Source organism: Chroicocephalus ridibundus, chromosome 9 (genome assembly GCF_963924245.1).
Source record: "Chroicocephalus ridibundus chromosome 9, bChrRid1.1, whole genome shotgun sequence".
Taxonomy (NCBI): Eukaryota; Metazoa; Chordata; class Aves; order Charadriiformes; family Laridae; genus Chroicocephalus; species Chroicocephalus ridibundus.
Genome location: NC_086292.1, coordinates 16,131,239 through 16,151,865, shown reverse-complemented (window position 1 = coordinate 16,151,865; position 20,627 = coordinate 16,131,239). Strand labels below are relative to the sequence as shown.

Sequence of the window (20,627 nt, the reverse complement as noted above, 5' to 3'; positions counted from 1 at the left end):
AGTAAAATAGTCCTTGAATTTCATTGAAGGTTAAGATAACTTGAATTTTTATGTCTTTTCTGGAGGCAGAGAGCACATAAATGGATTTTATAGATGAGCTAATGCTTAGTGACTGGTTTCTAGTTTTTGTGTCTGTGCCCTACAGTCCTGGTCTCCCAAGCTCCTCTTTGAGGACAGAACTCTTGTATAATTGCAGCTAAAGGACCTTGTGCAAGGAACAACTTCTTCTCTTACAAGGTCGATAGGACTCAGAACAAGGCAGGTCTCATACTTCTGCCTTCCGTAGAGATTAGTCTTCAGAGTGCACTTGTAGTTAACTACCAAGCACAGAAACCACTGAACTTTTTTTTTCCCCCCTCCTGCTGTGTAGTACTTTCTTACCATTTCCACAGTGCTTTAGTCATAATTTCTAGGACGCTTGCTAGTTAAATAGTTGAATATGTTGCCTGATGGATCCTCACCTTACTTTCATGTAAATCATCTGTTTCTTGATTTTAGAGAATGATTCCTAACCTAGATTTACTAAAAAGTAGTGTTAATTGCAATATCCTTGAAAAATGTTTGTATAATTCTTCCATTTAATAAGCCAATATTAAGCAACTTCTCTTTCAAATTCCAGTAAACTTTTCTTAAGCAGCTATGTTAGTTCAGCTACCATATGGTTAAAATGTGGTGTTTATCCTCCAGTTCATTTCAGGTCTTTGCCCAAAACTCAAGAGTACACCGTGCAACTTAAGTGCAGGTTAATCTTCTAGCAAAATTACTTTGAGGTTTGTTTTTAGATAATTTTGTAAAGCGAGATGCAAGTATACTGACTAAATTTGTTGAACAATTTAGGGCTAACAATGTCATTTTAAGAAACAGCACTTTTTACATTGTGATTATGACCATTCACAATCTTGACAAAGTTCATGGCTCTAAATGCTGTGTTTAAGAAGGCAAAATCCCAGTCTGTTTATTTAAAAAAAAAAAAACCAACACAAAACACTTCTGCTGGAAAGAGCAGTTGTGTTCAAGACAGCAAATCTAAAATTTGACACAAATCTGTTTATTTTTTTATTTGATTTGATCAAGAGACTTGCCACCATGGAGTAATCTAGTCCTCAAGAGTTTATAGTCAGACTTGTTTTTTTCTTCTTTCATGAGCATTGGAAGACCTACTTCTTGCACATTTTTCCCCCCCTCTTAAGTGTTCCGAGTTACGGGACATCACATACAATTTTTCTCATAGGCCAAGAAATTAGATTACACAAATGACTTTGCTTTCAAAAGCCTTGTATGCCAATTGTCTTTCTTTTTCCTGTTGAGGTTCTTTTATTTCCGGTTGTGTACAGAGGATTGTTCTCAAGGGTATCTCATCCGTGTGTACCTGTCATGAAGTTACCATCTTTTTTTTCTTATTCTCCAGCAGTAAGACCCTACAAGAAACTGAAGCTGGGTGGGTTGTATCATCTCTTGCAAATTGCAGTTCTAATCCATCCAATGTTAGTTCTATGAATTTTCCTTCTGCAAAAAGTAAGGATATACCAGAAATGAGAATGTCACATCTGCCGCATCAGCAGCTGTGTGCAGTAGAACAGCCTACGTAGCACTTCCAGGCAAGCAGAGCCTAACTGGCTACATTCATGTAGCCCGTATGAGGGTGGTGTTGAACCAAAACTCTTCTGAAGTGGAGCACTGACTGTGAATAGAAGTAGAATTTTGCTTGAGAAATGACTTAAAGCTAAGTAGCTGCCGTTCCAAAGCATATTTTTGTAAATACCATGCACATATGTGTGAACAACTATTTCTGCAACTCCAGTATTTCTTAAATGAGGATTTTTGTTCTGTGGTTATTTTAGATGTGTAAGGTGGAAAATTAGTTTCATAGTGGAAGGCTTGTAGAAGAGGATAGCTAACAGGTGTACATAACTATGGAAAATTTTTGTGGTGTTAATGACTTTCAAGTGCATTATTAGGTAAACTGGTCTCTCTCTTTTATTTATTTACATTAGGAATTTATTAATGGGTACAACTAAGCTTCTGTTCCACCACTCTTAAACTCTAAACAACTCTTCTACAAGATTCATTAGTAAATTACCCCTTGTAATAGTAATAGGCTTGCCAACAGTTCAGTTGCTTAAATTACTAACAGTTTGAGATTTGTCTGTATTCTGCCTTTTAGTGTTTTTAGAACATGCAGCAATGTTGTAGGAAATGATGAAGTTCTAGGGACCATTCAGGTCACAGCTTTCTCTATGTGTAAAAACAAATTGAAAGAGGACAATTCATTAATTCAGCACTTGGCATGTTGTTTTTTGATCTTTCTCCAAAGCTTGCTATGCTGCACATTCCTTCTTTAAGGAGGGAAGCAAATAGTTTTTGCTATAGAAGACTGTACAGTTGGGGAGAAAAATATTCAATTTTTTTAATTAATTGCTCCATGCATTTTAGAAACAAGACAAACTATGAGCTACAAATAAAAGCTACTTTTTTTTGTTGTGAAACTTGTAATATGGTTTTCCAGTTCTTTTATGTAGTTTTAGAATGAACTAAGGGTAAGTCTGTAATTTAAGGATGTTTATGCATTCTCTGTGTTGAAAATCGAGATGTCAGATGGAGAGACATTCTATTTTTGTTCAATTAATATCGGAGAGCATTACATCAAAGCAGTAAACTCCTCTTGTAGCAACAGATGCAGCAACCCTGAAGCCTATTTTCTCTCTTGTTACATTAGTGTTTAATTAAAGAAAACAACTAGTTGGAGGCAGTTACTTTCTGTGAAATGTAATGAAGATTTATTTTGTAAGTGACCTTCACTGTATTAGCTGAATCAGTAATCAGTAAAATTAATAGAATAATCAAATTATATACAAACTCATAAATCATCAAGAATATGCTGTCAAAAATTCAGCTTTTAATATGTCCGGTTGTTTCACAACTGTATTAAAAATTACAACTACTGATTCCTGCCTTGATGGGAACTGAAATGGCATTTAAAGGCTTTGTATGATGGAGGGCTACCAGGCCAAAAATTTTCACAACTGTTAATTTAGTTGTAATATGATTTGATGTCACGGGGGCAAAGTTGAAGTTGAGTACAGTGTTGTTACTATCTTTCAGCAAAACTTGAATTATTGATGTAGGCAGTCACCAGTTAATTAGAGTAATATCAGTTTAAATGTCTGTCATTTAGGGTTAATGGTATCAAAGAGTTGCCTTGTACTTGAAGTACAGTCAAATCATCTTGAATAGCCTATTGTATGAAAGTAATGTTAGCACAATGATTTTACTTTGCCATAAATTATTGGAATGCCATTTAGTTTAATATTTCAATTTTTATATTTAAATAATTTTGGCAAGTTCTTCCCAATCATGTAATTTTTCATGCTAGGCTGTTTAAATAGGTATTTTGGCTCTTTGTAATTGTTTAACACAACACAATCAAAATTCCTTTCCATTTTCATTTAGAAAGAGAAGCTTTCCACTGGTCTACTATGAAAACAGGTCATGCCCTCTTCCACTGGATAGCAGGCAACTCTTGAAAATAAGTAATTCACATTTTTGCGCAGCCAAGCAGGAAAGTTCTTTCAAAGCACACTAGAAAAATAAAGTGCATATATCAAAAAGCCCTTGACTGTGGTTGAAGTCAAAGGAAAAATATAATTTATAGTTTTTAACAAAGGAATCTTAGTTCTAGTTAGGTTAATAGTACTATTCTTTTATATAACATATGAATTAAATTCATCTGAGTTGGTTTGAAAGATCCTAATACATGCTTTGTCAGGCAAGAAGCCATTGATTGCAGCATTAGAGATAATAAGCCCGTAGCTCAAGGCTCTATAATAATTCTTCAGTGAATGTTTAACCTTTGTGTCATCTTCAACAATTGCCAGACAAACAAGGTTGGGATTCAACATGGTATATGTTCTCCCTGCTTTTGCATGGGTGGAAGGCATTTCTAGAGAACTGGATCTTCTTTTCAGCCTGTAGTAACTGATATTACTGACATTTCCTTAGCCTGCTACCTTTTGGAGTACAGCTCAAAGAGGTTGTTTCAGCTGTTTGCTGCGCTGCGTCATTCATGCATTTTAAAAGGTATTGCAGTACTAACTGTCTTTGAACTGTCTAATATGACTTTTGAATGCCAATATGGATTATATTTTAGGAAGTCAGGTTTGCAAAATGAAAGTTTTCAAGTTCATCATCATTCAAGTACCTAAAGCTCTTTCACTTAAAAAAAAAAAAAACCCAAACACCAACCTGTTTTTGTAAACCAGGAAAATCCTGCTATCATCCCAGAAATCTGCGAGAACTGTGTTCCACCAACCCAGACTGCCTTTCTCATATTGGTTGTTTGCTTTGGTTAGTCTGATGCTTCGCTAATAGTAGGCAACTATTAGAATTGTAGTTGCTCTAATCTGTTAAATTACAGTGTAAACTCTACTACCAAAAGATAAATAGAATTACACATTCTCATTTTAAATAAAGTACCTAAGCAGACTCTGTTAATGAAATGGCAAGTGTCATTTCTAATTTTTATGCCCTCCCAGTTTCAGCTCTGTCCTTCCATCTGTGAGCTGAACGTCAAGTGGTTGGTTCATACTAAACCTCAGCTGAGTAACAGGAACTCGAAAAACTCACAGTATCCGTCTCCGACATGGTAAAATGGAACAGTGTGTCACTGTATTGAATGGGCTACATACTGTTTTATGATTTACTCATAAGAGGCTATTTACTTTTGAATAATAGGGATCACAGAAAGAACACAGGTGTATGTAACTTGTAGGACAAAGGAAGAGTTGTCAAATGTCACTTGATAGCGTTTGACGACTGTTTCTGATAGAGCAGTTCTCTCTGAGAAAAGGTTATGCAGTTTATGTCAATATGCAAATTATGTGTCCATTCTTTCCTTCAGCATATATGAGAAGGGGTCAGTGAGAGCTGATTCATCTGAATGAACTACTGGAGATTCTTAAATAAGTAAACATATAAATTAAAAAGCCACACCATTAAAGATTCCCAACATAGATCAGACATTGCAAACAGTCCAGACCTGAAACTGTATTTTCAGGGATCTGACATACCTTCCCCATCTTTTCTCTTTGTCTTTTTCCACTGAGTAATTTCCATGCTGACTGGAAATTTTAAAGAGAAAGACTATTTCCTTTTTTAATGTAACTTAAAAAAATATTTTCTTAAATGTTCTTACTAGCTTACTTCTTGTCACACCAAGTTCTAGAGAACTTCATCATCTGCATTTTGTATTATTATTATTATAGTAAGAATGCCCCTGAAATAATGCACTGTAAACAAAAAACCTGAATGAAGTTTATCGTCCTGCATGACATCCTTGTCTACAAATTGGAGAGACGAGGATTTCACAGGTGGACCACTCAGTGAATATGGAATTGTCTGGATGGTGGCACTCAAAGAGTTGCAGTCATCTTTGTCAGTACATGGACACTGGGACTGAGTGCACCCTCGGCAAGTTTGCCGACAACGCCAAGCTCTGTGGAGCGATCGACATGGCGCAGGGAAGGGATGCCATCCAGAGGGACCTTGGTGGGCTTGAGAGGTGGGCCTGTGCAAACCTCGGTGCAAGGCCCTGCACATGGCCTGGGGCAGTCCCAAGCACAAATACAGACTGGGCGGAGGATGGATTGAGAACAGCCCTGAGGAGAAGGACTTGGGGGTGTTGGTGGATGAGAAGCTCAACATGACCCAGAAATGTGCGCCTGCAGCCCAGAAAGCCAACCATATCCTGGGCTGAATCAAAAGAATTATGGCCAGCAGGTCAAGGGAGGTGATTCTCCCTCTGCTCCACTCTGGTGAGACCCCACCAGGAGTACTGTGGCCAGCCCTGGTGCTCCCAATGTAAGAAGGACACGGACCTCTTGGAATGAGTCCAGAGGAGGCCACAAAGATGATCAGAGCGCTGGAGCACCTCTGCTATGAGGACAGGCTGAGAGAATTGGGATTGTTCAGTCTGGAGAAGAGAAGGCTCAAGGGAGACCTTATTGCAGCCTTTCAGTACTTTCTGGTTTTAAACCAGAAGAGTGTAGATTTAGAGTAGATATTAGGAAGAAATCCTTTACTGTGGAGGTGAGTGAGACGCTGGCCCAGGTTGCCCAGAGAAGCTGTGGATGCCCCATCCCTGGGGGTGTTCGAGGCCAGGTTGGATGGGGCTTTGAGCAATCTGATGTAGAGGGAAGCGTCTCTGCCCATGGCAGGGGGGTTGGAACTAGATGATCTTTAAGGTCCCTTCTAATCCAAACCGTTGGATGATTAATTCAGTTAATCATGAAGCTTTGACCTTGAGAATCTCTAACGTATATCCTGTTTCTGTAAGATCATGAATTTCTCTGCATTATAGTGCTCTCACAGAAAGAGAGTTTTTTTAAAATACATAACATAAAGAATATTGGTTGTTTCTGTTTGCTTGACAGCATTTTGAAGAGTTTGGGTTTATATTAAAACCTTGCAGGAGCTAGAATTAAAAAAAAAAAGGAAAACTTAAAACTAGTGATATCACAGTCATTTTGGTGTTAATGTGGGTCCAGTAGAAATTTTAGGCATCACCTTGTGTCGCATCAAATCAAGAGAAAAGTAATTCCCAGAGATTAAGCCTGGCTTTTGGCAAATATAGGAAATTAAGATGTGAGGATCAACCTGGGGTCATGTTTATCACCAGACCAATCAAACTTTTACTGTGCAGCTTTACAGGAGAGCAGTCTCCAACTTCGTGCATGGGACAGATTCATACGGTGAAGAGTTCTAGGCAGAGATATCTTTAAGGCGGAGATAAAACAATATGGCTAGTGATATTTTGCAGTGGACTGACTTCACATGGAGTTTAAATGTCATAATCTAGTTTCTTTAAACTCTGAGTCTCCTTAGAGTTTAAATGCAGACGAGTTACAATATTGGCTTAATGTTTGGGTGGCATAATTTGCTTTGTTTTAGGTACTGGGTTTTGTTTGTAAGTCAAAGACTGCTAAATAGCTTAGTATACTTCAGCTTTTGAAAAACTGAGTGGTGAAGCTGGTTCCTTTTTTTCATTTAGGAAATTTTTCATCTGTCCACGCATAGGATATCTTAAGTGATTATATTGTAACTTAGGCAGAATCTGGAGGGATCACTATTTGTAAGAGGTCATCTTTAGATGGTAGGAAATCTTCACTCTGTTGGGGCACAGTGCCTTCAAAATTTGCACTGCTTATAGTCAGTGAAGTTTCTACAGTACATTTTGTAGGAGTAGAGAAATAATTTCTGAATCACACTTAGAATTCTAGTAGGAGGTTGGTGTGGTTATCGTGCTCTTACAGTTTTATTCTACACCATGTGCAATGTGGTGGGGTCAGAATATCAGTAAATATTCTATGCATCTTTGGTAAATAGGTGCTTTTCCATCCTGAATGACTGAAGATGGTAACAGAGAATGAGTGCTCAAGCTGATGTAACAATTTAGAGGACTAAGATAAATGCTAATACAAAAGAAAGTTAACAACGTGTCCTTTACAAAAACAATATGGCATGCTTTATTTTCATTGTGTTTTGATTGTCTGATTCAGAGATTAAGATGTGCCATTAAAAATGTACTACAACATGCATGGTACTTTGCCTTGCTTATGACACACACTCACGTTGATTACAATTACTTGTGATAGGAATAACCTTTATTTTTTCCTAATGTGTTTCTAGGTTGTGTGCTGTATTTGGTGGTATCTATTGTCTTCGCCATTCCGTGCAGTGCCTTGTAGTGGACAAAGAGTCTGGACGGTAAGGGTAATATAAGTAACCTCCTGTTTATATACAAAATACAGATGAAAAATGTGTTAAGTCAGTTTAAAAAAAAATGATTCTTCAAAGATCCTTCTTGGTATTAATAACACATCAACCTTGATTAAAAGTAATTTGTGTATAGGTCCTCCAGAACAAGGAAAGTGGTCTAGAATATAGAAACTAAATTAATTTCCCTGTGATATTACTACAGCTCCTGATCACCCAAGCTTGGAAGACAAATCATTTCAGCTGCCGGGGGGCTGGTGATGAGTGATGTTAGTTTTCCTTGTGGCCTTACCTACTCTAATTGATTTTCATCAGATGACAACAAAGCCCTCTGTTATTGCATTTTTAAAAATGGAGCTCACCTAAAGACTCATCAGATTAATCTTTGCTGATAATGCATGTCACTCCAAGAGAAAAGACTTTAATGAGTTTTTAGGTAGATTGTTGTCATAAACTATGCTGCCCTCTTATCCTAGGATAAATTCTTTTACAACAATATCAGGCCTGTAGGCGGGTTTACAGTTGAGCTAAGAAAAATCAGCCCGTAGTTTTTTCCGTAGTGCATTTTTCACACCTCTAAATTGTCGTGGTTTCTGTTATGTTTATTCTATCAGTTATTAGTCTGACTGCAGATCTTGGCTCTCTTAAGAGTCTGTTTTCAGCTTAGTTTCTGTAATTGAAAAGTTCAAAATGTTTTGCAGAAAATTTTGAAAATTAAGCCAGAAAATATGTAGTAACATTTTATTAGGAAAAATAGTAGTTAAATGATTGGTGTAATGTGTTTACTTTCCAGTTGCACGGCACATTTGATGCGTTGAGCATAGTACTTGTAGCTAGATTTGTCATGACATGGTCAAGTAGTGTCTGCTTTCCCCGAAGTTCTATAAACAACAGATCTTATCTCTCTGTCAGTTCCTTAAGGTTCTGAAGTTCATTGCAGTTTTAGACTTTGAGATGCAAATGTGATAGTATTTCATCATGTGTGTCATTGTTTTAAGCGCATGATTCATATGCAAATTAAATTATACCCCTTTCATAAACTCTGTAGTTTATTTTAACAGTAATATTTGAACTTTTACTGTAGGCAGCTTTATTTTCCAATAATGTTTAAATAGTTAACTTGCTCTTTCAGGGGGACAAAACTTACAGTTGTTAGCAACTTCCAAACACCACTCTGTGGAGATCTTAACTGGTTGGTGGTGCTGGTTGTCCAGGTTCTGGCTTCTTTTGCTCATTCTGAAGACCTTTGAAATTAATGTTTTCTTTGTTAACTTTATATGTATTTCAAAAAAGGTAGAGCGCAGCTTTTCCTTTAACCTGCTTTTATGTTTTGAATCTAAGAAGTTCCTCAGCATTCCAGATAGGTTTCAAATGTCTTTTTTAGGCTGTTAGGTTGCTTTAGTGGTTCACTTAAACCATTTTCACTTAAAACTGAAAGATAGATTTTTGAGGTGCAGAATTACTGAAATATTTCTAAAATACTTTACCAGATTTTCATTATTCCAAAAACACTGGTCTTTTAATAATGCCATTATCTGATGATGAATATGAAGAAGCACAACACATCCAGCTTCCCAAGTCTATTCACCTGCCTTTTCCTTAGAGCTGCCTGCCTGCTTCTGTTGTCTCTTTTTAGGTCTCCCATAGTTTCAAATCAGGTATTTTACCAAGTAGGATTTTTACATCAAAATAAAAGTAAACAAAAAAAAATGTATAGAAGAGAAGTGTCAGACTTCTTTGAGATGATGAAAATAATGCAGCCTAGGTCAAAACATGTTTTTTTTTTTTTTAAATTATTTTCAGTACTGAAAGAAGGATCATACAACGTTCTCTTTTTTTTTTTTTTTCCCCTCTTCTCAAACATTGTCTTTACCATAGCAAAAATGTCACTCAGAAAACTGAGTTTCTTTAATCCAGGTGTATGTTTTTATTCAGTTGTAATTTTTGTCTTTATTTTCTTTTCTCTCACCCGAATGCGATACTGCTTTTACTTGCTAAGTCTTTTCTTAGAGTGTTACTTAGCAAGTGATGCAGTTTGTTGCTAAGATCGTCACTATTTCCATTCCTTTCTTTTTCTTTCTTCATGTTATCTCTTTCCTTACTGTGTATTCTCTCCCTGCACCAGCTCTAGTTTCCTCTAGACTTTGGGCTTCAGTGTTTTGCCTAATAAAAATCAGCTATCAAATCATTGATGAGGATATTTACGAGTTACTGAGCTTTTGAGTCAACAGGCCATTAATAGGCACATTCATATCTCGTTGTCAGTACAGCTGTCTCTGTAGCTTCAGAGGCAGCTTACCTTGGTTACAAATAGGTAAAACTCAAAACAGTAGAAATTTAGTCAAATTGTGCAGTATTTATTTCTATTTTCTAAGCATCTGTAGGCTTCCAGACTTCATCAGGATCTTAGCGCAGTTATTTTTTCACTGTTTTTGATATTTTTGCTTTAGTACACGTAAAGAAAATTCATACTGATAGCTACAGCCTTGATTTTCTTTTCAAACTTTTTATGGATAGTTTAGAATTTAATTTGAAGTCCTTAAGTATCACCAAAGTTTATTCCAGCTCCTTTCTAGACATGGCTAACATTCTTTCCAGCACAAGAAAAATAAGAACACATTCGATATCTAACTGAATTGCTGTTTCACTTTTTTACTACCTATAACTGCATATACAGAGAACAGTAGATTTCATCCCCAACTATACAATTATTTTTATCATTTCACTATAGCCTTTTTTATAGTTTATGAAAATAAGATTGAGGGAAGACAGTGTGAAAGTATAGAAACTTTTAGACATACCTGTTTTAAGGTTTTGGTAATCCACTTGAAAATTCCTAATTTTCAGGTATTGTATCAGATTAGGTCTGCTGTTTTAATATGTATGCAGAACATCCTGCATTCTTGACAGAACTCGGATGCTGTGTTAGAAAATAAAAAACACATCATATTCCTTAGGTTGAGGAAAAAGCACATTGAATGTATGAATGATAATTATTTTTCTTTTTGTTGTTTATTTTGTCCATGTTTATTGTAGGTCACTTTTTGGGGTATGTATGATAAAATTTAAAGTATTTTAAATTACATGGATTGCATAAATAATAATGGTAGGCATTTTATGTTAACCACACTTTACATATGTTTCCAATTACATATTTCTGTCTCAAAAATGGAAAAGGTGTGATAAATGGAAATTTATACATCTGTAATAAAAAGAGATAGCAAACACATAGTAATTTACATATCTCTCTTGAAATATTGCATACTGGCTTTGTCAGTGCTGGTAAGTCCATTTCAAGGATGTCGCCCTTAGTCCATTAGTTTGGATAATGAGCCCTATAAAGTACATTTATAACTCGTGGCACTGCAAGGAGATGGATTCTAATTTTCATCCTTTTATCTAGACACATTGAAAGAAGGTCAATGGAGGGTTCCGTATGATTCATTGTCCCAACACATATCAGATGACAGAGTCCTGATAATGTCAGTGCATAAGTGTTTTCCATATTTGGAAGCAGTACTTGAAAGAAAATTTCTCAGCATCATCCTTTGAAGTAAAGTGGAGACTGAAATTAAAAGCGCTGTCTCTTTTTCTGTTTAGAATCTTATCAAACATATGACCCGATAGCTATTCCTGAACAAAGGAGAGGAAACAACACTTAGCAGGAAAATAAAAAGTGTGTAGTTGCTTTGGCTGGCTTGGCGTGATGCAACATGACATTTAATCAACCTTTCCCCTTTTATAACGTTCAGGGAGGTGGCAGGGAAAATTGTTTCATAAACAATAAGAAAGGTTATAATTAGAAATGAACTGTAGCAGCTTGACTTCCGTGTTTATTTGCAGTATTCAAATGAGTGCTTGAGAATGAAATCAGGTGAACAATAAGAAAAAACCTTATTAAAATTGCAAGTGAAACACATGTTGAATAGAACATGGTTGAAACTGTATGAAGAATACTACGTGTTTAAAGTTAAACAATGCTTGTACCGTTAGACATCTTTTAATTATTTGTTTCATAAGTATTATTTGGTTTCATATATGTCATCTATAAGTCTGAAGTTTGTTCTTTCATAGAGATTTTTCCTCATTAAAATCTGAAATTTGTATCCTGTTCCCATTTAAGCTCTCTGAATTGCTTCTTTCCTGTGGTTTGCGTTTCTGTCCCATTTGTCAGAGTGTTAGTCTGTTGTGTTACACTTGACTCTTGAAAATTCTTGTAGCAGTGCCCCAACTTTTAATTATTCTCACTTTGTTTTGACCTGCTTGTATTCAGAAAGGCTTTTTTGGAGGGTCCTGGGTTTTGGTTTGTTTGTTTGGGATGTTTTTTGCGGGGTAGTAGTTCTTGTTCGTGGGTTTGGTTTTTTGTTTTTTTTTTTTTTTTTTTTAGTTTTCAAATACTGCCTCAGGCAAATACATCTTTGCTTTAGAATTTGTACACATTCAAAGACAACCAGTATGTATCAAGAACATTTGTGTTACTCTTAAGGCAATATGACTTCCTTTTGTACATAATTTAGAGATAAATGCTATATTTAGTAACAAATGTAGAAGCTCAGAAAAGTTCTTGTCTGATGCACATATTTCTTGGGGATTTTTCGTTACGTCTCTTAAGTTAATTTGCCATGTAATTTGTCAAATATGATTGGCAAAATAAACGTGTCTTTGGTAAGGCAGCTGACTGGGGGGGGAAATCCCACCATGATAGGGGTAACACCTACAAAATCATTCGCAGTATTACTTTTCCGTGTATCATGAGGTAAGAAACCTATGCTTTTTTCACCTGCAATCACATGCCAGTGTTACTAGCTTATATTTCATTTTCCTTATAAAGCAACAAATTTGATAAAAGTTCTGATATCATTATCTAGAATGGCATTGTGTTAAAAAAAAATCAAACAGGTAGAACGTGTAAGTCTAGGATTTAGTTATCAATTTCAGTTGAGTTGTTTTAGGGGTTCTCACATTAAAGAAATGGGTAGCTAACTTATGTGAAAGATATAAGTGATGTTCTATATAACTCGATTTCAAAAATTTACACATCCTTTGTTACCTTAAATCTAAATATCTTATTTTGGTTTGAACTTTTTAACAGTTGCAAAGCGATTGTGGATCATTTTGGACAAAGAATAAGTGCTGACTATTTTATTGTGGAAGATAGTTACCTTTCAGAGAGCGTATGCACAAATGTGTCCTACAGGTATGTATTAAAACAGTAAGCATAGTAAATCTCTTTAAACTATAGTGTATAAAATATCCTATGAGTTCATTTTAAGAGATTATCGTCTCCTGCTTTATCTTGGCAGCACAGCTTAGTTCTGTGCATAGTTTTTCTTTCTTCTGTATACTTGAGGGCATGCTGTACTTTCTGTGTTTAGGTTTTCTTAAATTTTCCTGTAAATTATATTCCCATTTTTCCTTATGAAAAAAATCCAATAGTTCTAAGTGCATTAGGGATTTCGCATTTGTTAAAAAGTGTTTGGAAGGTGAAGGTGCCTATCAGCGTTCGCCCTTTAAACATGTTCAGGATTAGAAAAGTATTAAAAGTCATTGTTTTCTCTGGTTTTCGTTGTTCTTGCCAAAAACATGGCATATTACTGCCTTTGCCTTCAAAATACTGCAGATGAGATATTAGCAAAACTGTAGCAGTAGCTGTAGTGCGGAAATAATCCTAGTGTATTTCCCCTTAATCCGAAGTGTCCTATGCTGTTTGGAACACAAAAAGTTCTGTAACATGATGCTACTAATCTTCATCAAATAAACAAAAGATTTTTTAAAAAAAAATCTGAAAAATATTCAAGCTGTTTTATATAATGGCACTGGCTTATTTATTCATCATCTGGTTTGGTCATTGAAAGTACTACATTAATGTTCCAGGTGTGGTCCTGCTTCAGCAACAGGCAAAATATCCAACAGGCATATTAAATAAAGATTATATGTTTAAACAGCCTTCCCACAGTATTATGTTTAGATTGCTGTTGCTAAAACTCTGAATCCGAATTGCCATTTTCTATTTCATTTCTATTTCTATTTTCATATTTCATTTTTGTGAAATGCTGTAACTGTTTTTTTAATTGTAGGCAGATCTCCAGAGCAGTGCTTATTACAGATCAATCTGTACTAAACACAGATTCAGAGCAGCAGGTATACATCAATTTTGTATCACATCTCTCTATTAATTGTATGTATTGATATTTAGCTCTTGGTAGGAATTAATTCATGCTTTTGTTTCTGCTTGAATCCAGCTTTTTAGACAGTTCTCTCTACTGATTATTCTTTAATTCATTAGTCTGTATAAAACTATTAGAACATTTAGGTTTTTTGTCAATGATGTGGGTTTCCCTGTTTGGTGGTTGGCACTGTATTAATTAACAGAGTTTCTAAGCTGCTGTATTTAGGGTAGTTGATTTTGCTTGCTTTTTAATAAACTGTTTCCCTTAGTATTCTGTTAACTGTTAATTCTTTATCTTGTCTAAACTTTGTTCAAAGCTATTTTGATTTTTTTAACGTTCACTTTTACTATTTGAAGTTCTTACTGTACACTTTCAGATCCTTCTTTTAATGTTTCTGTTCCGTCCGTCTTTGCAGACCTTAATTTTAAAGGATATTAATCTGTGTTAAGTGTTTGTTCTGTATGCTTCCTGTATTCTTACAGGTTAAATAGGACCTACAAAAGAACGTATATGACAGAGAAGTGTGTTCTTCCTAAGTCTTGCTACTAGCATCCTGCATGAAAGCACTCCACTCTTTCTCACCTAACAGTGCTCGCCCCAGTGTTCAAAAAACATTTTGCAGTCTCTTGCCAGCAGAGTTTCTAAACTGTCATCTTTTTGGAAAGGATCATGATGTGAGGTTTTCTTTCTGTTCCGCTGCTGCAGACGTTCCTAACAAAGGTGGCCTTACTGACTTTGGTAGAAATTCTTGAATGCCTAAACTCTGCAGAATCGATTCTACAAATTGTTACTAATAAACCAGAAAACAAAACTGTATAAATGCCTGCCGTTATTTTTCACCTTTACGCAGAATTGTGTTGGTTGCCTCATCCTCCACGTTACTCTGCTTTAACGTAAGTGGTTCTTTCTGCTTGATAGGTTTCCATTTTGACGGTGCCTCCAATGGATCTAGGAAAACCAGCAGTTTGCGTCATTGAGTTGTGTTCCTCAACCATGACATGCATGAAGGACACTTGTAAGTACGAGTATATGTAATCTTAACGATATTTTTCCCATTGTCTCTATCAACTCTGAAATAAAATTTATAATACGTATGTATCCCTCCTCTGCTGTGCAATGACGAGGTTATTACCTGAGAAAATAAGGTGTACTGGGTCATTGTTACCAGCAGATGAGTGAAACAGTCCGTTGTTTTCATTGTATAGCAGTTCTGTGCTGTTTCATATGACTTATGAGTCATACCACAAGATTCTTGTTGCATTCAAATTCTTCTAAATTTATATGCGATAATTATTTAAAATCTTACTGTGATTCTCATGGTATATTGTTCTTTATTTCCAAACAAATCAAATGTCAAATGTTCCTTTTAAAGCTTATGTGGCTAATAAGCTTGATAGTTGTAGTCTTGTTAGTACTGGGACAATATTCTATTTGCTGCACAGCAATTAAAAATTAGCACCGCAAAGAGCTTTTTATTCTGGCTGATGTAATATTACTTTTTTACATTAAAAAAGGATTATAATTCCACATTTTGTTTATTCTGCAAGATTATTAAGACAACTGAAAACAAACTGGCAGATAAGGTTAGTGGAGAGCTCTAGTAGACTGTTCTTGTCCACTGTAACTAGCTAAGATTGTGCAGTCTTCAAGTCAAAATATTAATTTTTTTTTTTTAACTTAGAAATGTTTTCTCTGTAAAATTTTCTGCCAAGAATTTATCTTACCCCTGTAATTAAGGGGCGAAAACCCACCCAAAGTATTTTCTCAAATAATTTATGAAAAAAAAGTAAGCAAAAAGGTGTGGGGTCTTAGTTAATATAGATGCATGTATTTGGGTTTTTTTTTTTCCTTTCAGGTTACCTTTAGAATTAAGAGAATCTTTATGCTATAGGATTCTGTGGCCCCATAAAAAATGCGACAAATTTTTGTTTTTATAAGGATAGGCTTTCAGTACAAGCATCAAGTTATATTTCAAGATTTATAGCAGAATATTTTTGAGCATCTGTTCTTGTCTGTTTCTGCTTTTTTTAACTCGTTAGCATATACTGAGCAATTAATAGGTAGATCGATGGACTTATTTTCACTTATACAATAATAAATTTTTCCATCATCAGGTTTTAAAAAGATTCAAAAGCAAGTGAATCTTGACTGGTAGCTTGTCGTTACCTTGTTTTTTGAAAAGGAGTACCTTAGCTGAACTATTAAGTTGAAGTACCTGAAGTACACTATGTTTGGGGGCTATTTATTTTCTGAAAGTTTTGGTGGAGTTAGGATTATGTCCCATAATGAGATTTGGAGGAAAGGAGTGCATCAAGATCTATTTGAAGAAAAGTTATAGAAATTCTTTTAAGAACTTTGTTATTGTTGCCTACTGCATTAGATTCTTTAATTCTCAAAGTATCTGAGAGATCGCCTTTCTAGAAGTATTTCCATGAGCAGTTTTCTATGTACAGAGCTTTGTGACTGTCGTCGGTATTTTATGTGAACAGATGAGCAACAAAATGTTCTTATTGGTTACGTATTTTTCTTTCCAAATTCTTTTTCTGAATTATGGTAAAAAGATTACCAGTTTGGGATGCTCTATGGAAGATAAATAGAATTAGAGGTTACTTGACCTAATGCTTTTTAACAAAAAATGTAATAATAGCCAGTTTATTTTACTGTTACCTCAGCTTGAACTCAGGTCTTTGCATGTGAAAGAAGAGTGAACTAAATGATTAAGTCATTCAAAGTTATAATTCCTACTTAAATAATTCAAAAAATTAAAAATCGGTAATTAAGAACTGTAAAGCATATTGTTAATATTTAGCCTTTAAATAGCTGATTTACTTTACTTAAGGGTTCACAAAATATATAGCAGGAAGTGAATCAAAAGAAGGATTGATGTTCAAGTGGATATAAATCAAGTAGATATGAGACTTTCTGTGGTGCTGAAAAATTAAGGTTTCTGTTATTTACTTTTCTCCATAAATTCTTTTGTTTTCAGAAGACAAAGTACTACATTCCTTAATGAAATTTGTCTGTATATGTTGAAATAATATAGTTGTATTTTAGGTACAGCTGAGTTCTAGTTATGGGACATATTTCATAATTTTTTTAAACTTTTACATCATTATCTGTAAATGTGTTTTAACCTGACTGATTTCTCCTTCAAACAATTATTTAAGATAAGTATACAAATACATCTACTCTTTGATCACACTGTATAAATGACAGGCACGTAATCTGTATTGCCAGTTGAGTGGAACCAAACTCCTTCACTTGCCCTAAAAATTGAGACTGTAATGATGAAATCATGAACTAAACTCATCGTTCTTCTTGCTAGAAGAATTACTTGAAGACAAATGTTGGCAACCACTGTAACTAATGCAGTTATACCCGAGTAAATCAAATATAATCAAAATATATACTGATGACTGTGACTCATAGCCATAACCTTAAAGATAATAAAAAAGATTTTATAGAAAGTAAATGATGTGAACTTCACTGATTTAGACCTGGTGTTTTTTTGAGGAAAGAATAGATTGTTTTACAATGTTTGGGATTGTAAACATTTACATAAGGTTACAGGGAGACTTTCATTATCACCACCTGTTTTCGTTTACTTTTTTTAGTACATATTTCTTTTAGACAAAAGGTTTGGGTTTGGTTAAATAAAAAAATAATGTTTGAATATAATCTGTTTGTGTGCAGTCTGAAAGAGGAGGATCATGAAGAGTTAAATTCCTGGTCCACCTGGAGTTAGTGTCAAACTTTCTGTGGCATGACTGAGGCCAGGAAGTTATTCAAGATATGTATAAAGTCCTTGTAAATAATGACACAAATATAGCCAGCCTTCAGAGTGCAAAAGAATGTCATATGGATTTAAAATAATGCTGTAGCCATACATTGCCATTAAATTGGTCAAAAATGTGCAGTAATGAAGAAAAAATGAATCAGCTTAAACTTTGTACAAAGAAACGTTAAGCTTCTTCATGATAATTCTCTGCTGATAAGTTTCCAGGCAGCTGTTCAGTAGCAAATGAGTGGTGGTTTTATAAAAAGCTTTAAGATGAGGCTTTTAAATATCTGAATGAATGGATATAAAATCAGGTGAGATAAAGCAGCAGAGTAGCTGGCTCTGTGTCTGAACAGAGGCCAATGGAACAGAAAAGAGGTGAAGAGTAATTATCCTTTCTAAGGAGTCAGCAAATTCACTAGTTTGCAGAACAGAACAAATAAAAGAATAGTGTGTTCCATGAGGGCTCTGTTTAGCAACTTTATTTTCATGAAAACAACTACATGAGCAAGAAATCTAAATATTAAATCTGCATTATTCAAGCAAAATTGTGAATTTTCACAAATACAGAATTGGATTTAATTCATATGCCCATGCTATAAGGTAAATTTTGATTAATTATACAGTTCCACAAATGTCTCCTTGTGGTCTGGAATCTTTTTATGTCGTCTTTTTCCATAGGGGTTTGCTGTACTCCGTGATTTGTTTCTCATGTGTACAGAGCACCTCTTGAAATCAAGAACTTGAAGTCAGTTTTGCAGGTTATTATAAATCCTTACTGGCCCACCATACTTACCCTTACCCAAACACAAAACTGTTGTTTCTCTCATCCTGTAAGAAGGTGGATGAATAAAATGTTGTAGAGCTTTTTTGTTATGTTGTACCAAGGGATTGCATATGTCATAACTTACATCACAGAACAGTTCTCTTGATATTCTCTCTAGTTTTTTCAAAACATGACAGTGTTCCCAGTATTCTTCATTCTCCTTATGGCTGGAGAGAAATAGTTAACTGCCAGTCCACTTGAGCTGTAACTTAAAACACACATTTATTCACTTCATCTCCTATTTACTGTTTGGTACAATAAAAAAAAAATTGAAGTCTTGCTAAAATTTTTTACTTCAGTGGAGAAAGACAGCTTCCTACTTACTCCTGTACAACCACACTTAAACTGCCAGTAGCCAAATTGCCAAATTCCCATTCAGTCCTAATTTAGCTCTTAAAAGAGAGTGTTGATGATATTTGTGGGTTTAGTATGTTGTTGCACTATTGGACTGTCAACACTGATAAGAATGTTCTTGGGGTTTCTAGAGGTCATTAATGGCAAATACAGTGTATTTTCCAGGTTCTTGCTGTTGCTTTTCCTGGTATCAATAGACACCTTTTAATAGAATTACACTCTCTCTAGCCGCACTGCTGATGTTAAATTATACTTCCATCTTACTAACGTATATGGAAGAGAGAGATAATTATGAGATATATTAAGAAAATTTTTGTGTGGAGTATGTACACTGTATTTCCATAATACAGTATTTCTCTGGGTTAAAGGAAGTAAATTATATGGAGAGCAGTGATTTCTAGAAGCCCGCTGTGCCTTTTAAAAACTGTAAATTATATATCTGTGTATTGGTGATTGTAATTAGCTTGTGTTCTCTTTTAACAGATTTAGTCCATTTAACCTGTCCATCAACTAAAACTGCTAGGGAAGATTTAGAGCCTGTTGTACAGAAGTTATTCAATCTAAATACAGAAAAAGGTAAAAATAGATAAGTGAAGTATTAAGAAGTATTAAATGAAGTATTTATTTTGCAAAAATATAATTTGCCCTTGTAACTCAAGTATCTGTTACTGAACATCTGAATCTGTCATCAGAGTCAACATATGGTGAGCTGCTACTTAGATATCAGCATTTCAAAGTAAAGGAAGCTATTCTGAGAGTGAGATTGATTAGACAGATGTCAGGTTTTCTCTATTTCATGATCTAATGTTCCAAGTCTCTTTCAGCTGTGGGTTAGCCTCAGTGTACAAGGACCATGGCTAGAAGTGTCTAGGACCTTTTTAATTTTTCACACATTTTTTTTCATGGAAACATATTCGCTCATCAGCATGTCTTTCAAAGGTGCATTAACGAAATGAAGTATTTGTGAATCTGTTTTTTTATACTATCCTGTTTTTAGTGAATTCTATCACTTGGGTATCCCTAGCAAAAGATCTCAAACCCCCAAAAGTTAGTGATCTGCTTTTCTCCTCCAGGTGCCAAATGTGCTCAGTGTTATAAGCTCCTTAGTTTTCTTTTGCTTTCTCTTATTCTAACACTGTTGCTCATTCTTCTGTTGTCATCTTCAGGCACTTCCTTGTTTGCTGTTTTTAGTTGAAATTCTCTCGTTTTTCCTTTAAGCAGTGGAAGCATACAGTTGTTACGCACTGCAGTGTTATCAGGAAGATAGATTTCCAGTCACTTCCAGTAACAAAATGTTTTGCCCTAAATTCAAGGAAACCTTGCCCACTACTTTGATGAACTTTGACCTTGAGATGGACCTTTTCACAGTCCCAGAAGAAAGTAGCTGTTGACAAAGAAGTTGTTGCCTAGAAAGAAATTGTCCCTGAGATACTTCGAGGAGGTTCCACAGAAATCTTTGAAATTTGATCCTAAGATCTTGAATTTAGTCATATTTTTGGTAGATGCTCATAGAACAATTAGTGCGTACATAGAAGATGTTGCTGTGTTCTAACACTGGCAAAGCATTTTTAAATAGAGCGTGCTCATACGTAAATACAGTAAATCGTAGCTCTCCGATCAGGAAACAGTTCTTAGCTGTCAGTGGAAGTGTTTATGTTCATATTTACGCAAGTTAGTAAGGTGTGAATGTATTTTATAATATTTATAATTGGTTTGCTTATAGTATTTG

At 35.1% G+C, this 20,627-nt stretch overlaps 1 protein-coding gene across 1 annotated transcript in view; it reads left to right on the top strand.

Annotated features, from left to right (window-relative positions):
- The window catches only part of CHM (CHM Rab escort protein), a 69,552-nt gene that overhangs the window by 39,244 nt on the left and 9,681 nt on the right, over positions 1-20,627 (top strand). Inside the window, exons 9-13 of the mRNA XM_063346802.1 lie at positions 7,684-7,761; positions 12,863-12,967; positions 13,848-13,911; positions 14,859-14,955; positions 19,382-19,474. Coding sequence (XP_063202872.1) covers positions 7,684-7,761; positions 12,863-12,967; positions 13,848-13,911; positions 14,859-14,955; positions 19,382-19,474 — 437 coding nt within the window. The remainder of the gene's footprint in view (positions 1-7,683; positions 7,762-12,862; positions 12,968-13,847; positions 13,912-14,858; positions 14,956-19,381; positions 19,475-20,627) is intronic.